Source organism: Diplodia corticola, assembly GCF_001883845.1.
Source record: "Diplodia corticola strain CBS 112549 chromosome Unknown scaffold40, whole genome shotgun sequence".
Taxonomy (NCBI): domain Eukaryota; kingdom Fungi; phylum Ascomycota; class Dothideomycetes; order Botryosphaeriales; family Botryosphaeriaceae; genus Diplodia; species Diplodia corticola.
The window spans coordinates 96,907-118,060 of NW_017971519.1; the positions used below are offsets into that span (position 1 = coordinate 96,907).

Below are 21,154 nucleotides of genomic sequence, written 5' to 3' on the forward strand. Positions count from 1 at the left end.
CCCCCCCCCCCCCCCCCCCCCCGGGGTCGCTAACGCTACTAGTTGCATTGCGCTCAACACGAAGATGGCGGCCAGCTAGGCGAAGTTGCGGCGGAGGAAGTCGGCGCTGGTGAAGGGATGGTGGATGTACATACGATGATGCGTGGAGTGATCGAGAGAGCGAGGATGAGGAGGAGGAGGAAGAGCAGGAGGAGGAGGGGGTGAGGGAGGGATTGTTTTGTTGGTACTGTGTGTGTGGATTCCGCTTTGTGGTCGGGGTTGGTGTCTGGGGGGAGGATATGTGAGGCACTGGAGGGAGGTGGTCAGGCTGGAGGGAGAGCTCGACAATTGCAAAGAAAGATCGGCATGACAGACATCTGCCGTGAGTGTGAGAGGGATGCGTATATAGCGACGATACTCGGCTGGCCTCTGTTGATGCAGCTGTACTCTCTTCCTGCTCAGAGGGATAGCAAAATCAACATCGAAACGGCAAAGACCAACCAGAAGAGGCGAAGGATTCCGCAAGACTGGCAAACGCAGCAAAACGTGACGGCTCTTCCATGAAGACCATAGCTATATGGGCTGCCCTCTTCCTTCCTGGCACATCCTTTTCGGTCAGCTCAATCGCGCGAACAATAATGGCAGTCACTAACCAAGATTTTGGCACTCTTCAACACACCGGTGATTGAATCCGTTCCGATCACTATACCGCTGACAGGGTTGGTAATGTGACTCTGGGCGGTATGGATGTATTGGTCATACAAGAGAAACACGGTCAAGGATGAAGAAACTGCGGATGCAGTAGGGTCTGATGGAGGTAATGAAATAGAGAACGAGACAAAGATCGTGAGGCCGATTTTGACTCCTTAACGATCAACGATTTGAAGCCGCTTCTACCATAGGAAACAAGGGCCAAGCTACGGATATTATGACTGAGGCAATTTAGAGAAAGTGTTGGTCGGTGATCGCAGAAGGCCACATGAGGACATGATTGATTCTGGATGATTTATTGAATCTGCTGCTACGTGGTGCTTATGTGCATGATCAAAAAGAATAGCGATATCGGCAACGAGTGTCGAGGGAGGTGAAAGTGATGATATCATGGTGTTGAGCACCACTTTCAGCAAATGATGACGTCCGTAAAACAACGATCGTGTCCATCATCGTTCTGACAAATACTAAAGCTCAAACGCGTTCTGGATGTAGCTTGCATCGACATTCAGGTTTTTCCACGTCATATACGTGTTCACTTGGTGCTTTGTCCATTTAGCATAGGATTAGAACTATGAGTCTCTTTAAGCAGTCTGAGTGACTTGCATCGTGACATCTCCATCTTCAATGCAAAGAATATACCATGAAACAAGTCTATACCATCATCCCGACATCCAACATCCATAACGTCCCAGGAACAAACAGCCCCATCTACAACTTCCTCAACTTCTTCCTCATCGCCTGCTGCGTCTCGGTATCCACGCCAATCGTGATGTACCCGACCATGCCCTTGGTCACATCGTTCCCGTCGAGCGGCACGATGTCCATGACGGGATCGAAGCCGTTCTTGATCTCGTCGGCGTAGATGTCGTCGATGGCGTTGGTGGTGCGGTTGATGCCGGTGTGGCTGACGTACGGCTCGAGCGCGACGATCTGCTGGGTGAGGTCCTCGGCGGCGAAGATCTGGCCGGTCGAGACCGTGTCCGACGACGCGAGGGTGCCGTTGGCGCGGACGACCCAGTTGTCGTGGACCTGGACGTGGATGTGCACCGTGCGCTCGACGTAGAAGCCGGGGAAGATGGTGCGGATCTCGGTGATGCCGTTCTCGTCGGTGGGCCACTGTTTGGGAGAGAAAAGACAACGTTAGCGTTTGGTTTTCATGCGGGAAAGGACGGAGATGGGGAGTGGAGTGATGCCGTACCATTCCGCGCAGGAACGTGGTGTCGTCGGTGTGCAGGTCGTCGCCGATGGTGGCGTTGAGCTGGTCGAGGAGCGTCTCGAACGGCGTGTCCGGGCTCAGGCCGGTGAAGGACGAGTAGCTGCCGGTGGCGTTGCAGTGCCAGACGTCGACGAGCACGTTGGGCAGCGGCTCGCAGGAGTTGACGTCCATGACACCAATGTCCAGGTACAGAGGCACACCGGCCTCGCCCTCGGTCATGTCTTGGCGCAGAGTCTGCGAACGGGGCCAGATGTATGGGCCTCCGGTCACTTCTTCGGTAAGAATGCAAGTGTTGTTCTGGAGCACGTCGTAGTACGGCGCCTCGGTGTTTATGCTGTAAGTGGTGTTGGCGGACCGTGAGACAAGATCGCGCTTCGAGTTGCGCTTGGCCCAGCGCTTGCGGTTCATGGAGGCGGCGGCGCCCTCACAGCGCTTCGACAGGTGCGAGCGGCGAGTGATCTCGGCGTGGGACATGTCTGCGTGGTGGGGGTGGGCGATGACCCCGGAGAGGAGAGACGCCCCGAGGGCGAGAAGCAGGGTGGGCTGCATTTTTTGCTGAACAAAAGACCAAACGAACGGCTAAGTGAGAGAAGGTGAAGCCTAAGGGAGCGGCAAGCGGTGGAGGAGAAATTGGATTCAAGTGTTCTGGGGCATGTCTTTATAAGGGAGCCCCACGGAATCCCCTTCCCCAAGCTCCGCCTTCTCGTCGCAGGAGACTTACGCATTGCGTGTAGCATACTACTAGTGTCCGACACCCAATCAGCGCGAGGGTGATTGGAAACGTCCACGCGTAACTGAGAAACAGTGCCGAATATCCTGCCTGAACACGACCTAAGGCCAGCTCAAATGTGCCCAGTGCATCCATGCCAGGTAAACGGTTTCGATCGACGGCAGCGATTATGCTTACCGCTATCGTAGATCTAGAAGCGCCAATTGGTGTCTCATGTGCCGACGCCTTGCCGGGACCCACCAAGGCTTACGACTGTTTTTGCTGTTTCGAGCCCGCATTGTCTGCTTGCCTGCCACTGCGGAATCCAGCCAAGAAACAGCCAAGATATTTAGGCCGGCTGTACTGCCCGAAATCCGATTGCTTGTTGTTCCTGCGGGATGCAGTGTGTGGCTTGACGCGCATGCTGACGGAATCCGGAGAAAAAGTGACGAACACACACACACACGATTGAGATGGCGGCACAGCGCTCCATGGGGTGATGAATGCAAAACGATTATGATTTTCCGAAAGACAATCCTATTCTGTGCTTTTCTGATGTCCTTTGAGAACCGAGTTTAATGTACCGCCCGGCAGGTTCAGGAGAACCGCAAGGGTTCTGAAACCAGGTTTCACGGAGGCCACGGCCAGAGTTTGGCTCGTTGGTGTTGTCTGCCTTGCGACCCTGCGACCTGCCCTATACATCGTTGTCGTTACGCGTCTACCTATTCTCGAAGAAGGAATAGAGCTGGTGATCTTCTTGTTCGGTGTTACCGAGATCCGGCCGGATTTGCAAATAGGCTAGACACTATTCGTCAGCTCCGAAGCTCAGGCTGCCTTATAGAGTCGAATTTAATGACACCACTTTGCAGGCATGAACGACGCTGCAGAGAACAATATCGATGGAACCTTCCTTGGGTAGCCAAACAATGCAAACGGCATGAGGTCGTCGGCTTGTCCGGCACTGACGTATGATACGGACATGTCTGGACGCCGGTGCTCGGGGAGTGGTGGAAAGTGGCCGAGTGCATGTCATCCAAGCAGTCAGGGGAAGCGGCCCACGAAGCTGCGGTAAGTCGGCAGCACGGGAAGTCAGGCGGCGCTCGGAAGCAGCTACTAAATTCTCAGGGCAACAGAAGCCAAGGCCGCTTGGACGTGAGGATCTCTTGGTAGGTATTGAACAGCGATGCGCAAGAGCTTTCTTGCCTGCTCTGTTTCATCAAGAGCTTTGCAAGCGAGGGCTGTCCGATAGTAAATCTTGCCCATCTCATTGGCAGCAGCAAAGCCCGGCATCGGCTGGTCGTCATCGTCGTTCTCGATGCCCATGCCATCGCGCATAAGCTGGATGCTGCGCATGCCCCAAAACTTGGTCATGTGGTAATCCTCCAGCTTCAGGTAGGCCAGAGTGGTATTCGCGACAAGCTTGACCCGCAAGACGAGCCGTACCAGCTGCCCGTACTGGTCGGCAAATTGACCTTCGTGCAGGTGTGTCTCGAAGTAGGCATTGCCCCAAATAGAGCGCCTCTTGCCGGACACGACGATGTGCATGGCCAGAAATGCCTCTTCGTACAAGCGCAATGCTTCGCGAAATTGGTTCTTCTGAAGAGCGGCGTTTCCCTCGTCCTTGAGCCGGGATGCTTCCTCCAAGCATTCTTCGGCCGTCTTGTAAGGCACAGCCTGGGCACTGCGCAGTTCGGCCTCTAACGACGCGTCAGCCTGGCCTTCTATACGCAAGGCATGCAGGTGCTTGATGTCCCCGAACGGAGCCAGCATCCTCCGCTTCAGAGCTTGCGGTATCCTGTTGTCGGCGGTCGTGGGCGAGAAAGGATCTTGCAGGGCCAGAGTGAGGCGCAGATGGGTATTGAGACCGGGGTGGCTCAAGTCCGAGTAGTACCACATTCGGCAGAAGTGAGGCAGATGGTCGACTAGGACGACCAGGCTGTGGGTCTCGTCGTGGCCGAAGGCGTATTGGTATGCCTCAATGTTGACTCGGAGGTGGGCGGCGGAGAAGCTGGCGGCGGCGGGACCGGATGCGACGATGGGGACACGGCCTTCGCCGGAGATGTGCTGCTTTGCCTCGGGCCACGGGGTTTCGATGCGGGCGAAGACATTCAAGCGGCGGAAGACTTGGGTGGCTTCGTCGTGGAGCTGACGGTTGACGCGCATGAGTCGCAGGTCGTACTTGTACTCGACGTGATCATCGTCGTGCTCGACGCGGAAGTTGTGCGGGGCGAGGGCGGAGGCGTAGACCTCATCGCGCAGCTCGCGCGGGAGGCGGAAGAATGGAGGGGTGGCTGAATCTGCGTCCGGCGCCGACATGGCTTCCGTCGCGGGGTGAGTGAGTGCTGAGATGACGGTACCGTCGAGGGCGGGCGAAAGTGCAGCTACGGTGCTTTATCGCCGATAAGCCGGCCACGTCTTTTCCTTTGCGCCCTCAATTCCTCCCCAACATGCTGCCTACCAGCTGGTAGTCACTTGCCTCTTCCTCGCCTGCATTCAATTCCATCAGTCAGCCGTGTCTCCACGCCGTCACGGCGTAATGCCTTTTTTCGTATGCGGCACAGCCAGCAGCCCACCGCCTCGGGCCAACCCACCTTCCAAATTCGACAGTACATCATTCGAGCACAGAACTAAATAGACTGGAGATCGGAAAGCCGAAAACCCCTCATGCCTTCAATAATGCCGCCGAATTTCCACTGGCTGGGCCGCCCGTCAGGCGTCGACCTCAATCGAGATCGACAACGAGGCTGCCAGCACAGCCGACCCATCGTCTCACGCTGATTCAACGTCCTTGCGTTCAGGCATCCGAGACCACTCTTCCGAAATGTGAAGGTGCTATCATTGCTACCGCGAAGGATTCTACCAATTCACCAATTATGAGCCCGAGATCGAGGATTCCACGATATACGGCTTTCGGCATTCTCAGCGCAGACAAACCGGAGGCGCTTTGTACATACGTCCCTAAGCGAGGCTACCTTTTTTTTCATATAAAAACAAAAATTCAGATACTACCTGTTTATTCCCCTTCCATGATGCAGCTATATCATTTCTGTTGGACAATGACGAACACGTATAATGAATAACATTGAGGCGCATTGTAAGGATGAACATCAATAATCATCAACCCAACAGGGTATTCAACAACGTGTTATATTGTTCACCTCCCTTATTAACCCTTGCTACAATCGCTGTCCCCTGTTGAGTTCGTGTATATAAACACCAGATAGCAGCAGCGTACAACAAACCATCCAGATCCACCAGCTTCTGCCTGTGACCGTCTGTGATCACCGTCCGACAATTTCCTGCGCACTCAGCCAGATGGGAAACAAACCTCGCTCGCCTTACTATACTTTCATTCCGGCTTTTGAGCGTACGTGACGTAGCTAACGATATGCGCCACGCGTCAGCGTCTCGAACGACATGCAAAGAATGTTCCGGTGACAGAAGCTTACAACTCGTCGTACGCATGGTACTTCATGCTCTTCAGCTCCTTGGTCGTCTTTGCGATAAGCACCTGCACCTCCTCGAGCGACCAGCCCAGGATCCCCGTGAACAGGCGGTACGAAAACGCCTCCATGCCCTCCAGAACCTGCATCAGGTTCACCGTGCCGACCTCTTTCTGCAGTGTTGTCCGCTCGTGAGTACGAAGTCTCGAGACATCACCATCTTCTCTCCTGATCGGACAACATACGGGAGGAGGAGGAGGGGAGAGAGGGACAGATGGGAGGAAAACATACCATCTTCTTATCCTTCGGCCACGGACCCAGCGGCAACTTGTACTTTTGCACGTGGACGTTCACGAAGCCCGCATCTTTGAGCAGGCCCGCGAATGTTGGGCCCGTATAGACTTCCTTGCCCAGCTTCGTGCAGCCCTCTTCGAGCATGCCAACGAACTTGTGGATGTACGAGTCCACGGGCAAGGAGCCGTCGTCGGATTTGTAGTGCGTGTCGAAGCCTTGGAGTCTGGGCGGGGAGAAGGAAAGGAGGGGATCAGTGGTAGGTTTTTTTCCGCGGGGAAGAGGAAAGTACGGAAAGAGAATGGTGGGGGAAGGAGCGGAGGAGAAGAAGAGAGCGTGTACGTACTCGGCCCAACCTCCTGGCCTGGTGCTGGCGAACATGTTCGCCACGAGTGCGGGCCAGTTGGAGATGGCGGCGTCCATGTACCTGGAGAAGATGAGATCGAACGGCTCCGCATACGTCCAGGGCTCTTCGATGTCGTCGACTTCGAACTTGACGTTCGGTGGCTGTTCGTGTTTTCGTTTCACGTCAGATACCTCGCTTGTCCCTTTTTCTTTCTCCGACTGGAGCGGGCAATAGTACGTACCACCCACTGTGGCTGAGTGGGGCTGAGATCGTTGCCGATAACCTGCGCTATACTATCAATCGTGTTTCTCAAACGGTACATGGAGTAGAAAATACCTCTGCCTCGGGATACTCATCGCCTGAGCATGTGTGAGTTGATTAGCGATAAAAGCTGGCAAGAGTCACCTACCGACGTCGATTGCCCAAATACCCTAGATGCGAGTCAGCTCCGGTTCTACGTTTCTCAATCATTCTTTTTCTGGAAATACTAACCGTCCCAGTACCGGCATCAAGAACACGTCTGAGGTTTTCCCTCTTGACCGGAGAGTGGATACGCTTGCCGTCGAACAAGATCATCAGCATATGGTGCAGCAGGTCAAGGCGATCTGCCTCATTCTGCCATGATCGCTTAGTCAAAACCTTTGCCCGAAACCGCGTGGCCACGAACCTCATCATTGGGCATGATGTAAGAGCCATCCTTGTACGCGTGGTAGCGGCGGCCGTGCTCAATCGGATAGGCGATGACACTCGAGCTTAGTGACTGCGAATATTGGGAACTGCAGCACACCGTTCAACACTTGTCTATTGGAACTCGTGAGCGACTGAAAAAAGGGGTCAGTTACAGGCGATCCTCCACACTTCCAACGGCAGAGTCGTCATCGAACTGGCAATTTAATCAGACGCCAAAGTTCTGCCCGTCAACACGCGGCGCTTACACTGGTATCGACCTCGATCTCCTGGTCCCCGGGAGCGTAGACAATCTGATCCAAAGACGTCATTGCGGCTGGAAGAGTCCCGCCGATGCAAGCGCTGCTGATCGCACGGAGAAGGGGGGTTGTTGCGGGGGTGGGGGAAAAAGAAAAAAAAAGTCAAAAATTTGAGTGAAACGTAGCGAAGGGCGGGGCGGGCCGTGATTCCTTTGTGCGCGCAAGGTGAGAGGCGCAGTTTCTGCAGAGGGTATCCGACGCTGTGGTTCACGGTGCGGCGTGGCGATTATACACTCAAATAGCCTCGCCTACTCCACATGCCCCACACCTCAGGAGACCTGAGCGTCCGGTGGCCGAAATGAGTCCGTGATCGCATGAAAATCCCCATCATCACAGTATAGCTGAGTATGATGGGATCAGTAAGCATAACTGGGAGGGAGATCGTCTTTGGATGTGGACGACAACTGATGAACACGGGGAGAGACGGTACACATACCTTCCACATTGGGTTAGTTCGGTTTTGCGGAAAGTTTCAATGCGTATATACCGGGAGCAATCACGATACACGGAAAGTATTCGGATGCAAATTGAATATAGTACCAGACTTCCAGGGAATCTAAATATCTTTGCCAACTATCCCCGATGCTGTAACGATGGAGACTTTCTTGAGGCCTGCCTTTCCCGTTATATAAAGATGGCATTCATTCAATTGGAGTGTAGACAGTAGGCCCTAATTAAGACAATGCATAAACAAAAGCAGATGATAAGATTTCACAGCGCGAGATACTGCCTCAGGTTGGTTTTTGACGAAATCGATTGTTGGACATCTTTTTACATCTGCATTTACTACTCCTCCGTTGGTCAATCCATTGAGATTCCAACCCTTCTTTGCCCGGTTCCGCCTTCGCAGTCACCCCGCCGAAAAAGCTCAAATCCAAGACATTCGAGAAGAACCAACACTCCACCAAAAACACCGGAACATCATCCCACCCACGCTATGCTCTAGGTAGAAGAGCACAAAACCCAACCTCCGTCTCCATATCCACCCACCAGCCACAACCACCAGCCAAGCAGCGCTGAGAACCATCGGCTCCCCCTCACCACCATCCCACGACGCCCTCTGCAAAAGAAACCCCCCCAAAAAAAAACAAGCTTTTCAGCCACACACCGCCACACCCACCCCGGTCTTACCTACAGCCCCGCACCAAGTCAGCTACCCGAGACACATCCTATTATTCCCTCCCGGGCAAACAAACCCAACCCGCGTCACTGGTTCACCCATCCCACCCCTCCGTCCCGTCCCGCCCCGCCCCCGGTCTCCGCCTCCGCTTCACCCGGCCTGCGCGTACATACGCCTTTTGTCTCAAACCCCCCACACCACACCTCCCTTCCCCTCCTCCCCGGGAGGCAGCTAGCCGTCCGTCCCGTGTGCATCATCATCATCTCAGACATGGCAGTACCTCCCTCAGCACACCGCCCCCCACTCTGATCCGCGCGCGCGCGGGTGGAAACGTAGGTAGAAAAGCCAAAGGGTCGGTGTGCTTGTGTCAGACACGAATCCAAAACGCAGAAACAAGAAGAAGAAAAGAGATAGATAGCGCGTGCACAAAGACAAGCACCGAGAAAGAAAGACTCCACGACAACCGCAAACGCGCACAGAAAGCAATCACAACGGCTGACGGTGGTGATGAAGATCGTATCATACGTTTGAATTAAACTTAAATACTAGTAGTAACCTTCAGACATGAGGTTAATCCAGCAGCTCGCTCGCTATTTCTTTGCCTCCATCCTTCCCTGCTCTCCCCTTCCCCACTACCGTGCTGCTGTGGCTGCCATCCCAATATTACTATACTCTGAAAAGAGAGATGGAATAAAAGAACCATGACGCCCCAGCTCTAATGAATCCAGAATCCAGTCGACTGAACCCCATCTTCTGCCAAAGGTTAAAGAAAAACCTTCCTACCCCCCGGAAGAAAAAAAAGACCAGCATGCATGCATGTATAGAAAGAAGGAATAGCCACAATTCCGTGTATGTGTATGTGCAGCAGCGCGCAGATCAATGTCAGGAGGAGGGGGCAGACAGGCGGAAAACGCCCCCCATTCGAAAAAAATCCCACTTTTTAATGACGATATAAAAAAAAACGCCGATTCCATGCAGCAAATGTATAAAGTGAAAGGGAAAAACTCAGTCAGCCTGGCTTTGCCTGCGACTGCTAGGCGGCTGCTTCGTCAGCCTCTTCCGCCTCTTGCCCTCGCTGTCGCGGCTGCCGGTGCGCGAGTGGCCCTGCTGCTGTTCCTGCTGAGCTCCCGCAGCACTGGACTGGGCGACGGCGGCGGCAGGAGTGTTGTCGTCGTCAGAAGGCATGGCGGGCCGGTACACCTGGACGTCCGGGACGCTGTAGACGACGGCCGGGCTGCGGCTGCGGTCGCGCGGATCCATCAGCGGCGTCTGCTGCTGCTGTTGTCCCTGTTGCACCTGCATCTCGAATTCCTGGTCCATGTGCTCGCTCGTGCGGACGAAGCTGGCGCGCGCGAGCGGGCTGCGGCCCTGGCGGCCGGCGCTGCCGATGGAAGCCGTGGGGCGATGGCTGGGCGCAGGCACCGCGAGGCTGGAGGCGGAGGTGCTGGCGTTGGAGTTCGAGTAAGGCGAGTTGTTGTCGGTGGGCTGCTGGGCCGACGCCAGAGCCGGGTGGCCCTTGCCGGCCTCGGCACTGCTGTTGTACTCCTTCAGCTCAGCCGCTAGCGGAGAGGAACCGGGACCGGGGGACTTGGAACGCGAGGAGTACATGCTGTTCTCACTTGCGACGCGCGTGTGTTGCTGGCGATCAGATTGATCGCGGCTCGGAGAAAGGTCGCGAAGATCCTTGCGCTCGTAGTAGCCGTAGTTGGAGCTATCGAGTGAGTCAATAGACTCGTGGAAACCAGGCTTGCCTTGACTGACGGGCCCGTACTGTGCGTCGCCAGGACCCTGCTCATAGAAGGCACCACCTGCTGGACGCTGAGCAGCTTGGGCGAGGTGGTACGCGGCGACGCCCTCGACGTCCATGACGGACTCGACGCGGCGAGGCATGTAGATCGAGTTGTTGCCGCCCGACGTCTGCGTGACGAACGAATCGAAGGACTCGCGAGGGTGGAGCGGCAGGCGTGGCGCGTTCGGGTCGCGGGGAAGCATATCTGGGAGCGTGAGACCAGAATCGTTGCCTTGCTCGTACCAACCTCCTGGAAGCCTGTTCGCAGGCGCGAAACGACCCTCCAAGTGGTCCGCCGGCTGGAGTGGCAACTGGGCCGCACGTCCCTCCTTCTTCGACTTCTTGCGCGCAATCTCGACGGCGGGCTTGAACGTCTCGGGTACCACGTTGAGATCGTCGCCGGTGGCTTCGGCATGCTCGATGGCGGCCTGGGGAGTGGTGCTGCTGTCGGCCGATCCGGCGTCGGCACGAGGACCACCCCAGGTGCGCTGTCCAGCGGTGAAGATTCCGTAAACCATGTAGCACCAGTTGAAGAAGGGGTTCACAACGAACATGATCGGGTAGAGCATGATCTTGTAACGGCCGAGCATGGCGCCGAAGTAGAGCATGAGAACCCAGTTGAGACCGAGAGACACGGCAATAAAACCGACGGGCAAGTTCGAAATCTTCTGGGAGGTGGTGATGATGGAGATGACCATGATGAAGAAAAGCAGAGCAGTGGTCCGGATGGTGTTTTGCATGAAACGAACGATGCAAAGGATGGTGTAGCGTTTCCAAAGGCGAATGTCTGTAAGCATGCAAACCTCGTTGGTGATGAATCCCAAGAACCAACGGCGGCGCTGCTTGAGCAAACTTTTGTACGTCTGAACGGCCTCGGTCTTGCAGAAAGCGCCAGTGTTCATCTGGATCTGGTAGCGCTCCTTTGCTCCAATCATGAACAAGTGAGTCAGCCAGCGATCCTCGCCCAAGTGGCACTTGCCGTAGTCAAAGAGATCCTCGCACTGCTCGGCCTTGTCGGCGAAGTAGTACTTGGCCATCTTACGGAAGGCAGAGAAACGCAGGATGGTAAGGGCGCCGGGCAAGCACGTGACGGCACCGCAGCCGGACTCGACAGAACGCTCGAAAAGCTGGCCGTGGATATACTCCATGTCCTGCAGGATCGTGATCAGACTGTTCTTCTCGGTAGTAGAGGTAATGACGCCAGTCATGGCCAACATGTTCTGCTTGCTTCCGGGCTTGAGCTCCATTTCGTACATGAAGTTCTGGATGCAGACCTTGTCCAGGATGCAGTCCGAATCGATGAACAGCACGAAAAGGTTGTCGTTCCGCTTGAGGTACTCGGAGTAGATTTTGTCGATGAGCTTGTAGGTGCTCTTCTGGCAGTGTCGCTTGCCGCCGTGCTTGAACCGGGAGACTGTGATGCGGCAGCTGCGGTAGGTCACGTCGATGCTCTTGGGGTATGTGTCCAGGGTGAGCGGCACGCCAAGCTTCTCGATCGTGTTCAGGTAAAGTTCGTCCTCCTGGTCACCGTCGAAAGAGAGGAAGATGTGCAGGCACGAGGGCGGGTATTCGCAGTCGACCAGGGAGTCGCAGGTGCGCATGAGGACTTCGGGCATTTCCTTGTAGCAGGGCAAGATGATGACGACTTTGGGAGCGGAAGCCTCGTCCAAGACATGCTTGATCCGCTTTGTGCGACCAATGGAGTGTGTAACCAGCTGGTAGACACAGAAAAGCCAAGGAATAGTGAGCAGACCAGCGAAGGACCAGAAAGCGAACCATTGGAAGAATTCGACCATGACCTGGGGGAAGGTCTGCGTGACCTGGGAAGGGAGCGGGAGAGTGACGACCATGATGGGGAGGAAAATGCATCTAGGTGGCGGCTGGGTTAGTCGACGGCCTTGGCTATGGACGGCTGGGCCACGTACCTGAGCAGAGTGAAGACGATGCTGATGATGACGGCCAGGACCTTGATGCTGGTGGTTTCGGCCTTCTGGTAGACCTTGACAAGGCAGTACAGGAAAGCAGCGACCCAGAGGAACCATTCGAGAAGGGCCATGAGCATGACTCCGCCAACAATGGCGCAGTATACGATCTGCAAGAGACATCAGTGGGACAGCATTCCCCGAGCAGGCGAGGCGACTCACGTCTTTGACGGGCCACGGGTCGGTGATGGCAATGACGCCATTCTCGTTGGCCTCGCGGGCCACCAGGCCCAAGGCTTCGCGCAACATATTGAAGCGAGGGTGGGAGTTGGAAGTGTCGAAGCGAGTGACAAGGGAGAAGCGGATTGGGAGCGGAGCGGAGGGGTTAAGCGGCGGGAAGAAAGGACATGTGCAAGGGAGTAAGTAGTAGGCGGGCGCAATCCAGGCGGCGAAGAATTAGGGTTGTAGACGGGCGACTGCTCCAGGCGGGGGGGTTAGCGTGTTTATGCGAAACGGAAACGGGCAGGGTTATTTTGGGACAGGAAGGCCGTACGGTTCGGGTGAAGAAGGCGGCGGGCTCAGGAAAGAAAGGCGGTGGTTGAGGGCTGCAACTGACGTGGGCGAGGGCGCTCAATTGTAGCACGGCAGATGCGCTTGCTACCCGTCTGGCGGGCGTGTCGCACAACGCTAGAAAAGAAGAAAACGAGAAGGCACGGATATGGCGGACGGAGATGGCGAGGGCTGGTCCTTTTGTTCTCGAAGGGCCAAAGCAGGCGCCACCTGCAGCGCGGCCTTGGTGCGCTGGAATGTCTCGTATCGCGGGCGTGGAGCGCGAGGCAGCGGCAGCGGGTGCACGATCAGCTGCGAGATCTGCGAGCGCGTCGACGACTAGCGGCGATCTCGTCGAGGCAGGCAAACGAGCGACGGAGGGCGGAATGGGGCAGAGCGAAGCAGGCAATGGAGCGATGAAAAGAAGAGGACTCAGGGACTCAGGCCGGCTCACCCGTCTGCGGCAGGCGACGAGGCTCTTGATGCTGGGATATAAACGGCAGGCCCCAAGAGGCGCTCTGGGCCGCCGCCATGCTGGATGGAGGACATGGGCTAACGGCAGCAATATCTTGGCGGTCGTGTATGCGCATTGCGGGCCCAGCTACGACGGCACCATCGACACGGCTCGCGCTGGGCGGTTGCATGCATCCCCATGCATCTCCAGCGCCGCGCAGGGGTCCCCGGGCCGTGCGCTGACAGGCGAGGCATGCGCAGCCAGTCGCGGCCAGTCGCGGCCAGTCGCCGCATGCCAGTCGCGATGGATGCGCGCTGCTCGCTGCTCGCTGCTCGCTCTACGCGCGCTGGGCCGGCGATCGCCTCACGCGCGCGCTGACGGGTGACCCGCAGACCAGCGCCACCCGCTGGGGGCGGCGTGGTGCCTGGCGGTAGGAGGGCAGCCGGGCAGCTGGGCTTCGGGTGTGCTGGCATGGCGTCAAGCTCGCAACGGCGGTTCTGGCAGCGCGCTCGCTTGGTGGCGGGAGGCGCGCACTGGCTGGCTCCCCGGCCGCGGTGGCCGCGGTGGAGCCTGCCGCTTTGGGCCACCCGGCGTTTGAGACCAGCGAGCTCGGGCAATCAGGACTCGCTCGCCGCGTCGCACCACCGCAAATGCGACCGCGACTCGCCAAAAATAGCCCCAGAGCCCCCCCAGAGCCCGCCCGTTCAGGAATCACCACCACCAATGCCGTCCCGCCCACTGCCCGCCTACTGCAGCGACAGCCTGTCTGTGCGCTCGTGCCCCTCGTCCACCGCCCGCTCGCGCCCACCCCTCTCCTGCCGCCGCGCACGTTTTCGTGAGCCGCATGGAAAGGTTTTCTCTCGGCTGCCGGCTCCCATGCATGCCGCCACGCCGCAGCCGACTGCTCGAGCCTGGCACCCTTCAGCGAGCTGTCAGCCCCGAGAGCGAGCTGAACAGCGACAGCGTGCAACCGTCGCAGTGGAGTGGCAGTTCTAGTGCGCCCCCCTCACCAGCATCTTCCTGGCCCCCGGTGCCGGTAGCCCCATCGGTTCCTGCAAATCATCGACCCTGGACGCCCTGTGTGCATCCCGGCCGCGCCCATCAACCTCCGACCCTCCGCGAAGAGGACTGACAAGACTCTTTGGGACTGCCCCGTCTCTGCCGCGCAAGCTGGGGGAACGCCCGTCAGGAACAGGCAACTTTCTATAGTTTCGTGTTTCACGCTGCGACATCCCCGCCCTGATCAATCTGCTGTCGATCCGTCGCTCGGACAAAACATCAAGTCCCGCGCAACGCAGACCCTCTCCTCCATCACTCCATATGACGCCGCTAGCTCGTCACACTTGCAGCCGCCCGCAAAATCCTTCAGCTGCGACCTGCCGCATGAAACATTTTCCAATTTCATCATCCCGCCACTGATTGCAGCCAGCGTCACGCACGCTGCGCCTCTGGCCAACGCTCCACACTGGCGCAAGCCGCTGCCATCAGAATCGCGGATGCGGCGCCGACTATATCTAACTTTTGCTAACTTGACGCTGGCGTGATTCCTGGCGCCGCACTACCTCGCTGCGTACTGCTCCTAAACGCCCGTGGCCGACGCCGCATTTTAGCGCCGTCTTGGCTACCCTCAAAGAACCTCAACTCGATCTGCTGTCCTGGCTTGCCATACCTATTTTGCCTCCATTGTTCCCAATGACCAACTCTCAAAGCATGCGCCCTCCAGCTGTCTCGCTAGCAAGATGCATCTGCCATCACCATACTTCCAGAATCGACCCTGAGTCCAAACTGCAGTCAATGCCGAGCCAGCCGTCTTAAAGCCGACGCTAAACAAAGTGATCGTATCCGCTCCTTTTCTCGAACGAGTTTCGAGTCAAGTGGATACTCACCAAGTGCTTCTGGTCCGAAGGTACAGCTAGTAGCTGTTCCTACCAAGATAGCGCGGTAGTGGCCTGTTGGGAGGTCTTCGTCTGCATAACATCGATATGATGAACAGAACGGTCAACAGACCACGACTATATCCCTTCCGGCTTGATACGGCGCTGGAGTCCGAACGTGGTCCTAACGAGTAGTTCTACAAAGACACCCACCTTGTGCGCGGCGCAGGCAGCACTTACAGGAGAGGGCAGTGCGGAAAATGCGTTTGAGACCCCGCCTCGCCTCTTCCCATCCTTCAGCATGTCCTCTCGAGTCTCGAGGGCCTGATGTGTCCGCTTCTCAAGCGCATCATTCGAAGCCCTCGAGTTCCCGAAACTCGTATCTCCCTCGAGAGCGCTCCCCTGCTCCGCCCACCCACAAGATTTCGCCACTGCTCCATTTTCACTTCCGCTTCCACTTCAGCCACCACCACCACCATCCTTCACCTCTTCCCCATCTCGGCACCTAACATGCACACCACAAAGCCCGCATACTCCAGCTGAACCAAGCATCCTCGCCCTCCGTCACCCTCACCCCCATCATTGCGGTTCAGGGTGGAGGCGCGACACTATGGTAGCTCCCAGAGGAGCTACCAAGCGGGGACTTGAGCGTGTATGGCGAAAGAAGTTGCTGAAGATATGTCTTGAGGTGGGCAAGGAGGGCTATGGGTGCTAGAAGACGTATCGTGTCTTTGGGCTGACTTCGACGGTACCGGTTTGCAAGATCAAGGAGATGATCGGAAGGATAAACGTGCTTCATGGTCCGGGCAGGATCTGGCCTAGAGATTGCACAATAGGGAACAAAGCCTTGGAGACTGGGCTTGAATGCCCGCGTTGACATGTCCAGCAGGCTATTGAAACGCGGATTCCCAACATTTTTCTTCCCATACCTCTCATAATTATGAAACTTCCGGCCAGGAAGACTGCCGGACCACCCATTGATGCGCTTGTGCCGTTTTCTGCCAAGGACCCTGAATCTTTCGGTAAGAAGAAAGCGGTGCATTGCTGCAAGTGTGGATACATAGGGTTTTGCCAGAACTCGAAAAACCCACCCACTCCAAAGCAATCTGCACAAGCCTTTGGTGTGTCGACCTTTGTTCGAAGACTTGGAGTTCTGTTGCTTTCATCTCCATACTCTGGCCGCCGAGGTTGCTGGAATCTTAAAAGTGACGTACAGAAATACACACGATCGGAGTACAATAGTAAGCTTTCTTCAGCTCAAGGTATTGGATGCCAACAACCTGGCCGGTCCCCATCTACCAGTTGGTGCATCCCAAGTCGCTCCTGCTGCTCTTCATAACCCACCAAGAAATGTTGGAAATTTAGTTCAACACTGACAGATACTTTATTGTGCATGATCCGTAATACTTAACCGGACGGCAGCAGAAGATATAGTAATAATGACCAGCATTCAAGAGGCATTTCTAGAGAAAAGATTGCACAGGCAATTCGGACAAAGGCCCGGAACATTCAAAAGAGATGGTTGACACATCAGACGTAACAACGCCTGGGCTCGGCTGGGTTTTGGCTAAAATCTTCGGCCTCGGAGCATCAGTCGCCGGATCTCAATATGCCCCACCAGGTCACCCGGTAAATGGCCACCCAAGCTTTCTTTTTTCCCCTTGATTTCCCTCAGCGCAGGAGCCAGGTTTCTCACATGATGATTACAAGCTTACCACGGACTAGTAACCCTCTGAATCCACTCCAATGTGATCTGGTGCTGTCGCCAATATTCAGTAAAAGGAAGGCGTTTACTCTCCCACCGGAGAGTGACGTCATCAAATGGCGGGGTATTGCATCCTCTTCACTGCTCCTATCTGAATTGTGTTTCGATTTTATAGCCATTCTCGTCGTACCATGGCTGATAGATGTTACTAGAAACGGAAATGGTTGCACATTGCTGTTCTACGACGAGTACCGCGATGGCTTGCAGATTTGGCGGGGAGGGGCATGCAGAAGTGCCCATGCAAGCTGTCAGGGCCGCCAAGAAACCCACCGCGAGTAGTCGAACAGCGTGGGGCAAAGTGAATCACCAACATTCGACTTCTCGTTTTCACCTCCCCACAACGCAGTTTCTCCACAAATCGCCAAGCGGACCACAGGTGACTCAAATGCCAATCGGAACGACGCAGCGCGCCGCGTACGCAAGGTTCCGGAGGGCTAAAGCTACACGACAAGGCATAATCTTGAAGTGTTTTTGGCGAGTCGTGCTGGGGCAGCCGGCTCAACCGCGGACATTGAGATTGCAGCGCGTGCCTGAGACGACTCGAGCAGATCACCCGCCCACACGGATCCGGCGTCCTACGCAGCGACCAAAAATATCACGTTTAGAGTCCCTGAGCGGAAACGGTCGACCCCGGTGGGGATGCCCATACGAACCCTGCCAATGTTTGTTTCGCTCGTACGGGACTCCGGTCCGCCGGCTCCACACCAGAATCATGCACTGCGTCGGGATCCCCATTTATCAGGAATAACCGGGTAGTTTGTCGATGATCAGCACACGGATGGTAGGTATAAAGCGTCCGTCACGTTGCACTGCTGTACGCTTCAGTTGGCCCTCCCTTCCCAACCGACCACAGTCCGCGGAGAGAAACCATAAGAGCCAAAGCCAACATCATGTGGACCAACCTCAAGCGCCTCGGCCTCGCGGCAACACTCCTGGCCTCCCGGGCCGCCGGCGAGGTCCTCAGCACCTCGGGCCGCTGGATCGTCGACTCGAGCGGCGCACGCGTGAAGCTCCGGTGCGCCAACTGGGCCGGCCACATGGAAACCAAGATCCCCGAGGGCCTGAACCACCAGGCAACCTCGTACATCGCGTCGTGGCTGTCCGACAACGGCTTCAACTGCGTCCGCCTCACCTACTCGATCGACATGGCCCTCAACCCGTCGCAGTCCGTCTCGGACGCCTTCACCGCCGCCGGCGACTCGGCCGGCATCGCCGCCGCAGACATGACGGCCCTGTACGACGCCGCCGTCGCCGCCAACTCGTGGCTCGCAGACGCCACGACGCAGTCGACCTTCGCCCACATCATCGACGACCTCGCCGCCGCAAACGTGCTCGTCGTCCTCGACAACCACGTCTCGCACGCGTCGTGGTGCTGCGGCTCCGACGACGGCAACGGCTGGTGGGACGAGGCCGCGGGCTACAACGACGCGGCGTCGCGCTACTTCAACACGGCCAACTGGCTGCAAGGCCTCGCCGCCATGGCCGAGTTCGCCGCCGCGCACCCCAACGTCGTCGGCATGTCGCTGCGCAACGAGCTGCGCGCGGGGTCCGGCCAGGACAGCAGCGACCACGCCGACTGGTACAAATTCGTCGGCCAGGGGCTCGACGCCATCCACGGCGCCAACGCCGACCTGCTGCTCGTCGTCGGCGGGCCCAGCTACGCGACGGACCTGTCGTTCCTGTACGGCAACCCGCTCGACCGCGCCGCGTTCCCCGACAAGGTCGTGTGGGAGTTCCACAACTACCAGTGGTCGTGGTCGTACAGCGACTGCGCCGACCACCAGGCCAAGCTCGGCTCCAAGACGGGCTACCTGCTGGCCGAGGGCAAGGACTACACGGGCCCGCTCTGGCTGAGCGAGTTCGGCTGGAACCTGGACACGCCGAGCGCGAACGAGGTGGCGTATTACACGTGCTTGGTCGACTACATGACCGGGAACGATGCCGATTGGGCGTTTTGGGCGCTGCAGGGGACGTATTACATCCGCGACGGGCAGACGGACTTCGAGGAGACGTTTGGGCTGGTGGACAAGGAGTGGAGCGGGTGGAGGAACGCCAGCTTCCCGGACATTCTGGGCGATATGTTTGATGTTACGCAGGGTCCTTGAATGATGTCTGTGCGAGTTTGACTGGCTGTCAGCGGCTGGTTGAAGAATGGGATGCTCGGCCCATGTTTGTATCTATCGATATTCCAACTCTCCAACCGGCGCAGTTGAAAGTGCCGTGTCGCTCTCGGGCAATACAAGCCAAGGGTGCAGTGAAGGCAGGTCCGGCTACGCCCCCCCTCGTCGGATATAGGAGTTTCCCGGCTTTATATGACCTCAACACTGTTGCGCCAGGATCGCTTCGAGGACAGCTTTGCATGGGCGATGGATGGGGACAAAGTCTTGTTCCAGCTGGCCCTGGAGCGAATAAGTAACGGCTAGTGCTTACGCAGCGGAGGTGGTGATAAGCTGACGGCGTTACAACGTGAGAGGGGGTTAACCCCGCACTAAGTCCGGCACCTATTGCCGGACTCCATCGTAAGACTTACGGCGTTGACGGATGCATCGCATCTTGCAAAGTATGCGATCAGAGATTCACGCCTGTCAGCCGGAACGTAGACGGCCACCTCCGGCCAGTACATAAGCCTCCCGACTTCATAAGCATCTTCGCTCGCTTTTCACACCCCCAACCTCTCTCCATCCTTTTCGAGTTCAAGCAGGATGGCCGCCCAACAACCTCTCAAGAACGAAGCCGCCTGGCTCACTTCCGAGAAAGCCTACCCACTCCAAGTCAAGGAAGCCCCCTTTCCCGAGCCCGTCGGCGACGAAATCATCATCAAAGTCGGCGCCATAGCCGTCAATCCCGTCGAGTACGTTTTTTTCTCCTCCTCAAACGACCTGAACGAAAAGAAACACATCTGACCGCCCCCTGCCACAGCTACGTCCTCCAAGAATCAGCCTTCTACCCCCTCCCCTACCCGTGGATCCTCGGCGTAAGCCCCGCCCCCTCCCCTCCAATAAATAACAAAAAAAAACCCCCCTCCAACTAACCCCCCATTCCTCTTTCTCCCCCCTTTCCAGACCGACATAGCCGGCCACATCCACGCCCTCGGCCCCTCCGCCGACACCACCATCTTCCGCCCCGGCGACCCCGTCCTCGCCCTCACCCCCGGCTTCGACGCCAGGGACCCCGCCGGCGGCGCCTTCCAGCGCTTCGTCAGGCAGCGGCCGCCGCTGGTGGCGAGGATCCCCCCCGGCCTGCCGCTCGCCGACGCGTGCGTCGTGCCGCTGGCGACGGGCACGGCGGCGGCGGGGCTGTTTGAAGACGGGTTTTTGGGGTTGCGGTTGCCGAGTGCGATTCCTGCTGTTACTACTGGCGCCGGTGTTGAGGGGGGTGGGGAGGGGGAGGGGGATGGCGGGAAGGAGGGCGGGAACGAAAAGGATAAGGAAGTCTTGCTGGTGTGGGGCGCGGCGAGCAGCGTGGGGAGCTGCGCGGTGCAGCTGGCGCGGTGCGCGGGGTACGAGGTCTGGGGCGTTGCGGGGGAGGCGAACGCGGGGTATGTGGTTGACGGGCTGGGGGCGGCGCGGGCGTTTGATTATCGGGCGGAGGGCGTGGTGGATGGGATTGTGGAGGCGTTTGTGGGGAGGCGGTTTGCGGGCGTGTTTGATGCGGTGAGCGTGGGGGGTGCGGTCGAGGCGTGTGTGGAGGTGGCGGCGAGGGTGGGGACGGAGGGGAGGAGGTTCGTGGCGAGCGTGCGGTGGTTGCCCGAGGGGTTGAAGGACAATTTGCCGGAGGGCGTCGAGGCGAAGTGGATGTGGGGGAGCATGAGCGGGAAGACGGAGGTGGGGCCGGCGGTGTTTGGGACGTTTTTGCCCAAGGCGTTGGAGGATGGCCGGTTCAAGTGTATGCCGAGGCCGGAGGTGGTGGGGGAGGGCTTGGAGAGTTTGCAGAAGGCGTGCGATGTGCTGAAGGGGGGCGTTTCGGCGAAGAAGATTGTTGTTACTTTGTAGAAGGA

The 21,154-nt window shown here is 57.3% G+C and overlaps 6 protein-coding genes across 6 annotated transcripts; 2 read left to right on the forward strand and 4 right to left on the reverse strand.

The window, feature by feature from the left end:
• Window positions 1–1,401: 1,401 nt before the first annotated feature.
• Window positions 1,402–2,458, reverse strand: BKCO1_4000029 (protocatechuate-dioxygenase beta subunit protein; the record flags this gene model as incomplete). Its single annotated transcript, XM_020275437.1, has 2 exons — window positions 1,402–1,809; window positions 1,892–2,458. The coding sequence occupies 2 exons, from the start codon at window positions 2,456–2,458 to the stop codon at window positions 1,402–1,404; spliced, it is 975 nt and encodes a 324-aa protein (XP_020128414.1).
• A 1,273-nt stretch (window positions 2,459–3,731) lies between these two features.
• On the reverse strand, window positions 3,732–4,934 carry BKCO1_4000030 (tetratricopeptide-like helical protein; the record flags this gene model as incomplete). Its single annotated transcript, XM_020275439.1, has 1 exon — window positions 3,732–4,934. One exon carries the CDS (start codon window positions 4,932–4,934, stop codon window positions 3,732–3,734), a length of 1,203 nt encoding a protein of 400 aa, XP_020128472.1.
• A 1,129-nt stretch (window positions 4,935–6,063) lies between these two features.
• On the reverse strand, window positions 6,064–7,696 carry BKCO1_4000031 (methyltransferase domain-containing protein; the record flags this gene model as incomplete). The annotated part of the gene is made up of 10 exons (XM_020275440.1): window positions 6,064–6,234; window positions 6,353–6,578; window positions 6,699–6,859; window positions 6,940–6,981; window positions 7,035–7,057; window positions 7,108–7,129; window positions 7,191–7,313; window positions 7,366–7,474; window positions 7,541–7,581; window positions 7,634–7,696. The coding sequence occupies 10 exons, from the start codon at window positions 7,694–7,696 to the stop codon at window positions 6,064–6,066; spliced, it is 981 nt and encodes a 326-aa protein (XP_020128473.1).
• Window positions 7,697–9,809: 2,113 nt separating this feature from the next.
• On the reverse strand, window positions 9,810–12,824 carry BKCO1_4000032 (glycosyltransferase family 2 protein; the record flags this gene model as incomplete). Its single annotated transcript, XM_020275441.1, has 3 exons — window positions 9,810–12,462; window positions 12,519–12,685; window positions 12,738–12,824. 3 exons carry the CDS (start codon window positions 12,822–12,824, stop codon window positions 9,810–9,812), a joined length of 2,907 nt encoding a protein of 968 aa, XP_020128470.1.
• Window positions 12,825–18,047: 5,223 nt separating this feature from the next.
• Window positions 18,048–19,262, forward strand: BKCO1_4000033 (cellulase family protein; the record flags this gene model as incomplete). Its single annotated transcript, XM_020275442.1, has 1 exon — window positions 18,048–19,262. One exon carries the CDS (start codon window positions 18,048–18,050, stop codon window positions 19,260–19,262), a length of 1,215 nt encoding a protein of 404 aa, XP_020128471.1.
• A 597-nt stretch (window positions 19,263–19,859) lies between these two features.
• BKCO1_4000034 (zinc-binding oxidoreductase) lies at window positions 19,860–21,149 on the forward strand (the record flags this gene model as incomplete). Its single annotated transcript, XM_020275443.1, has 3 exons — window positions 19,860–20,008; window positions 20,077–20,131; window positions 20,220–21,149. The coding sequence occupies 3 exons, from the start codon at window positions 19,860–19,862 to the stop codon at window positions 21,147–21,149; spliced, it is 1,134 nt and encodes a 377-aa protein (XP_020128468.1).
• Window positions 21,150–21,154: the final 5 nt, after the last annotated feature.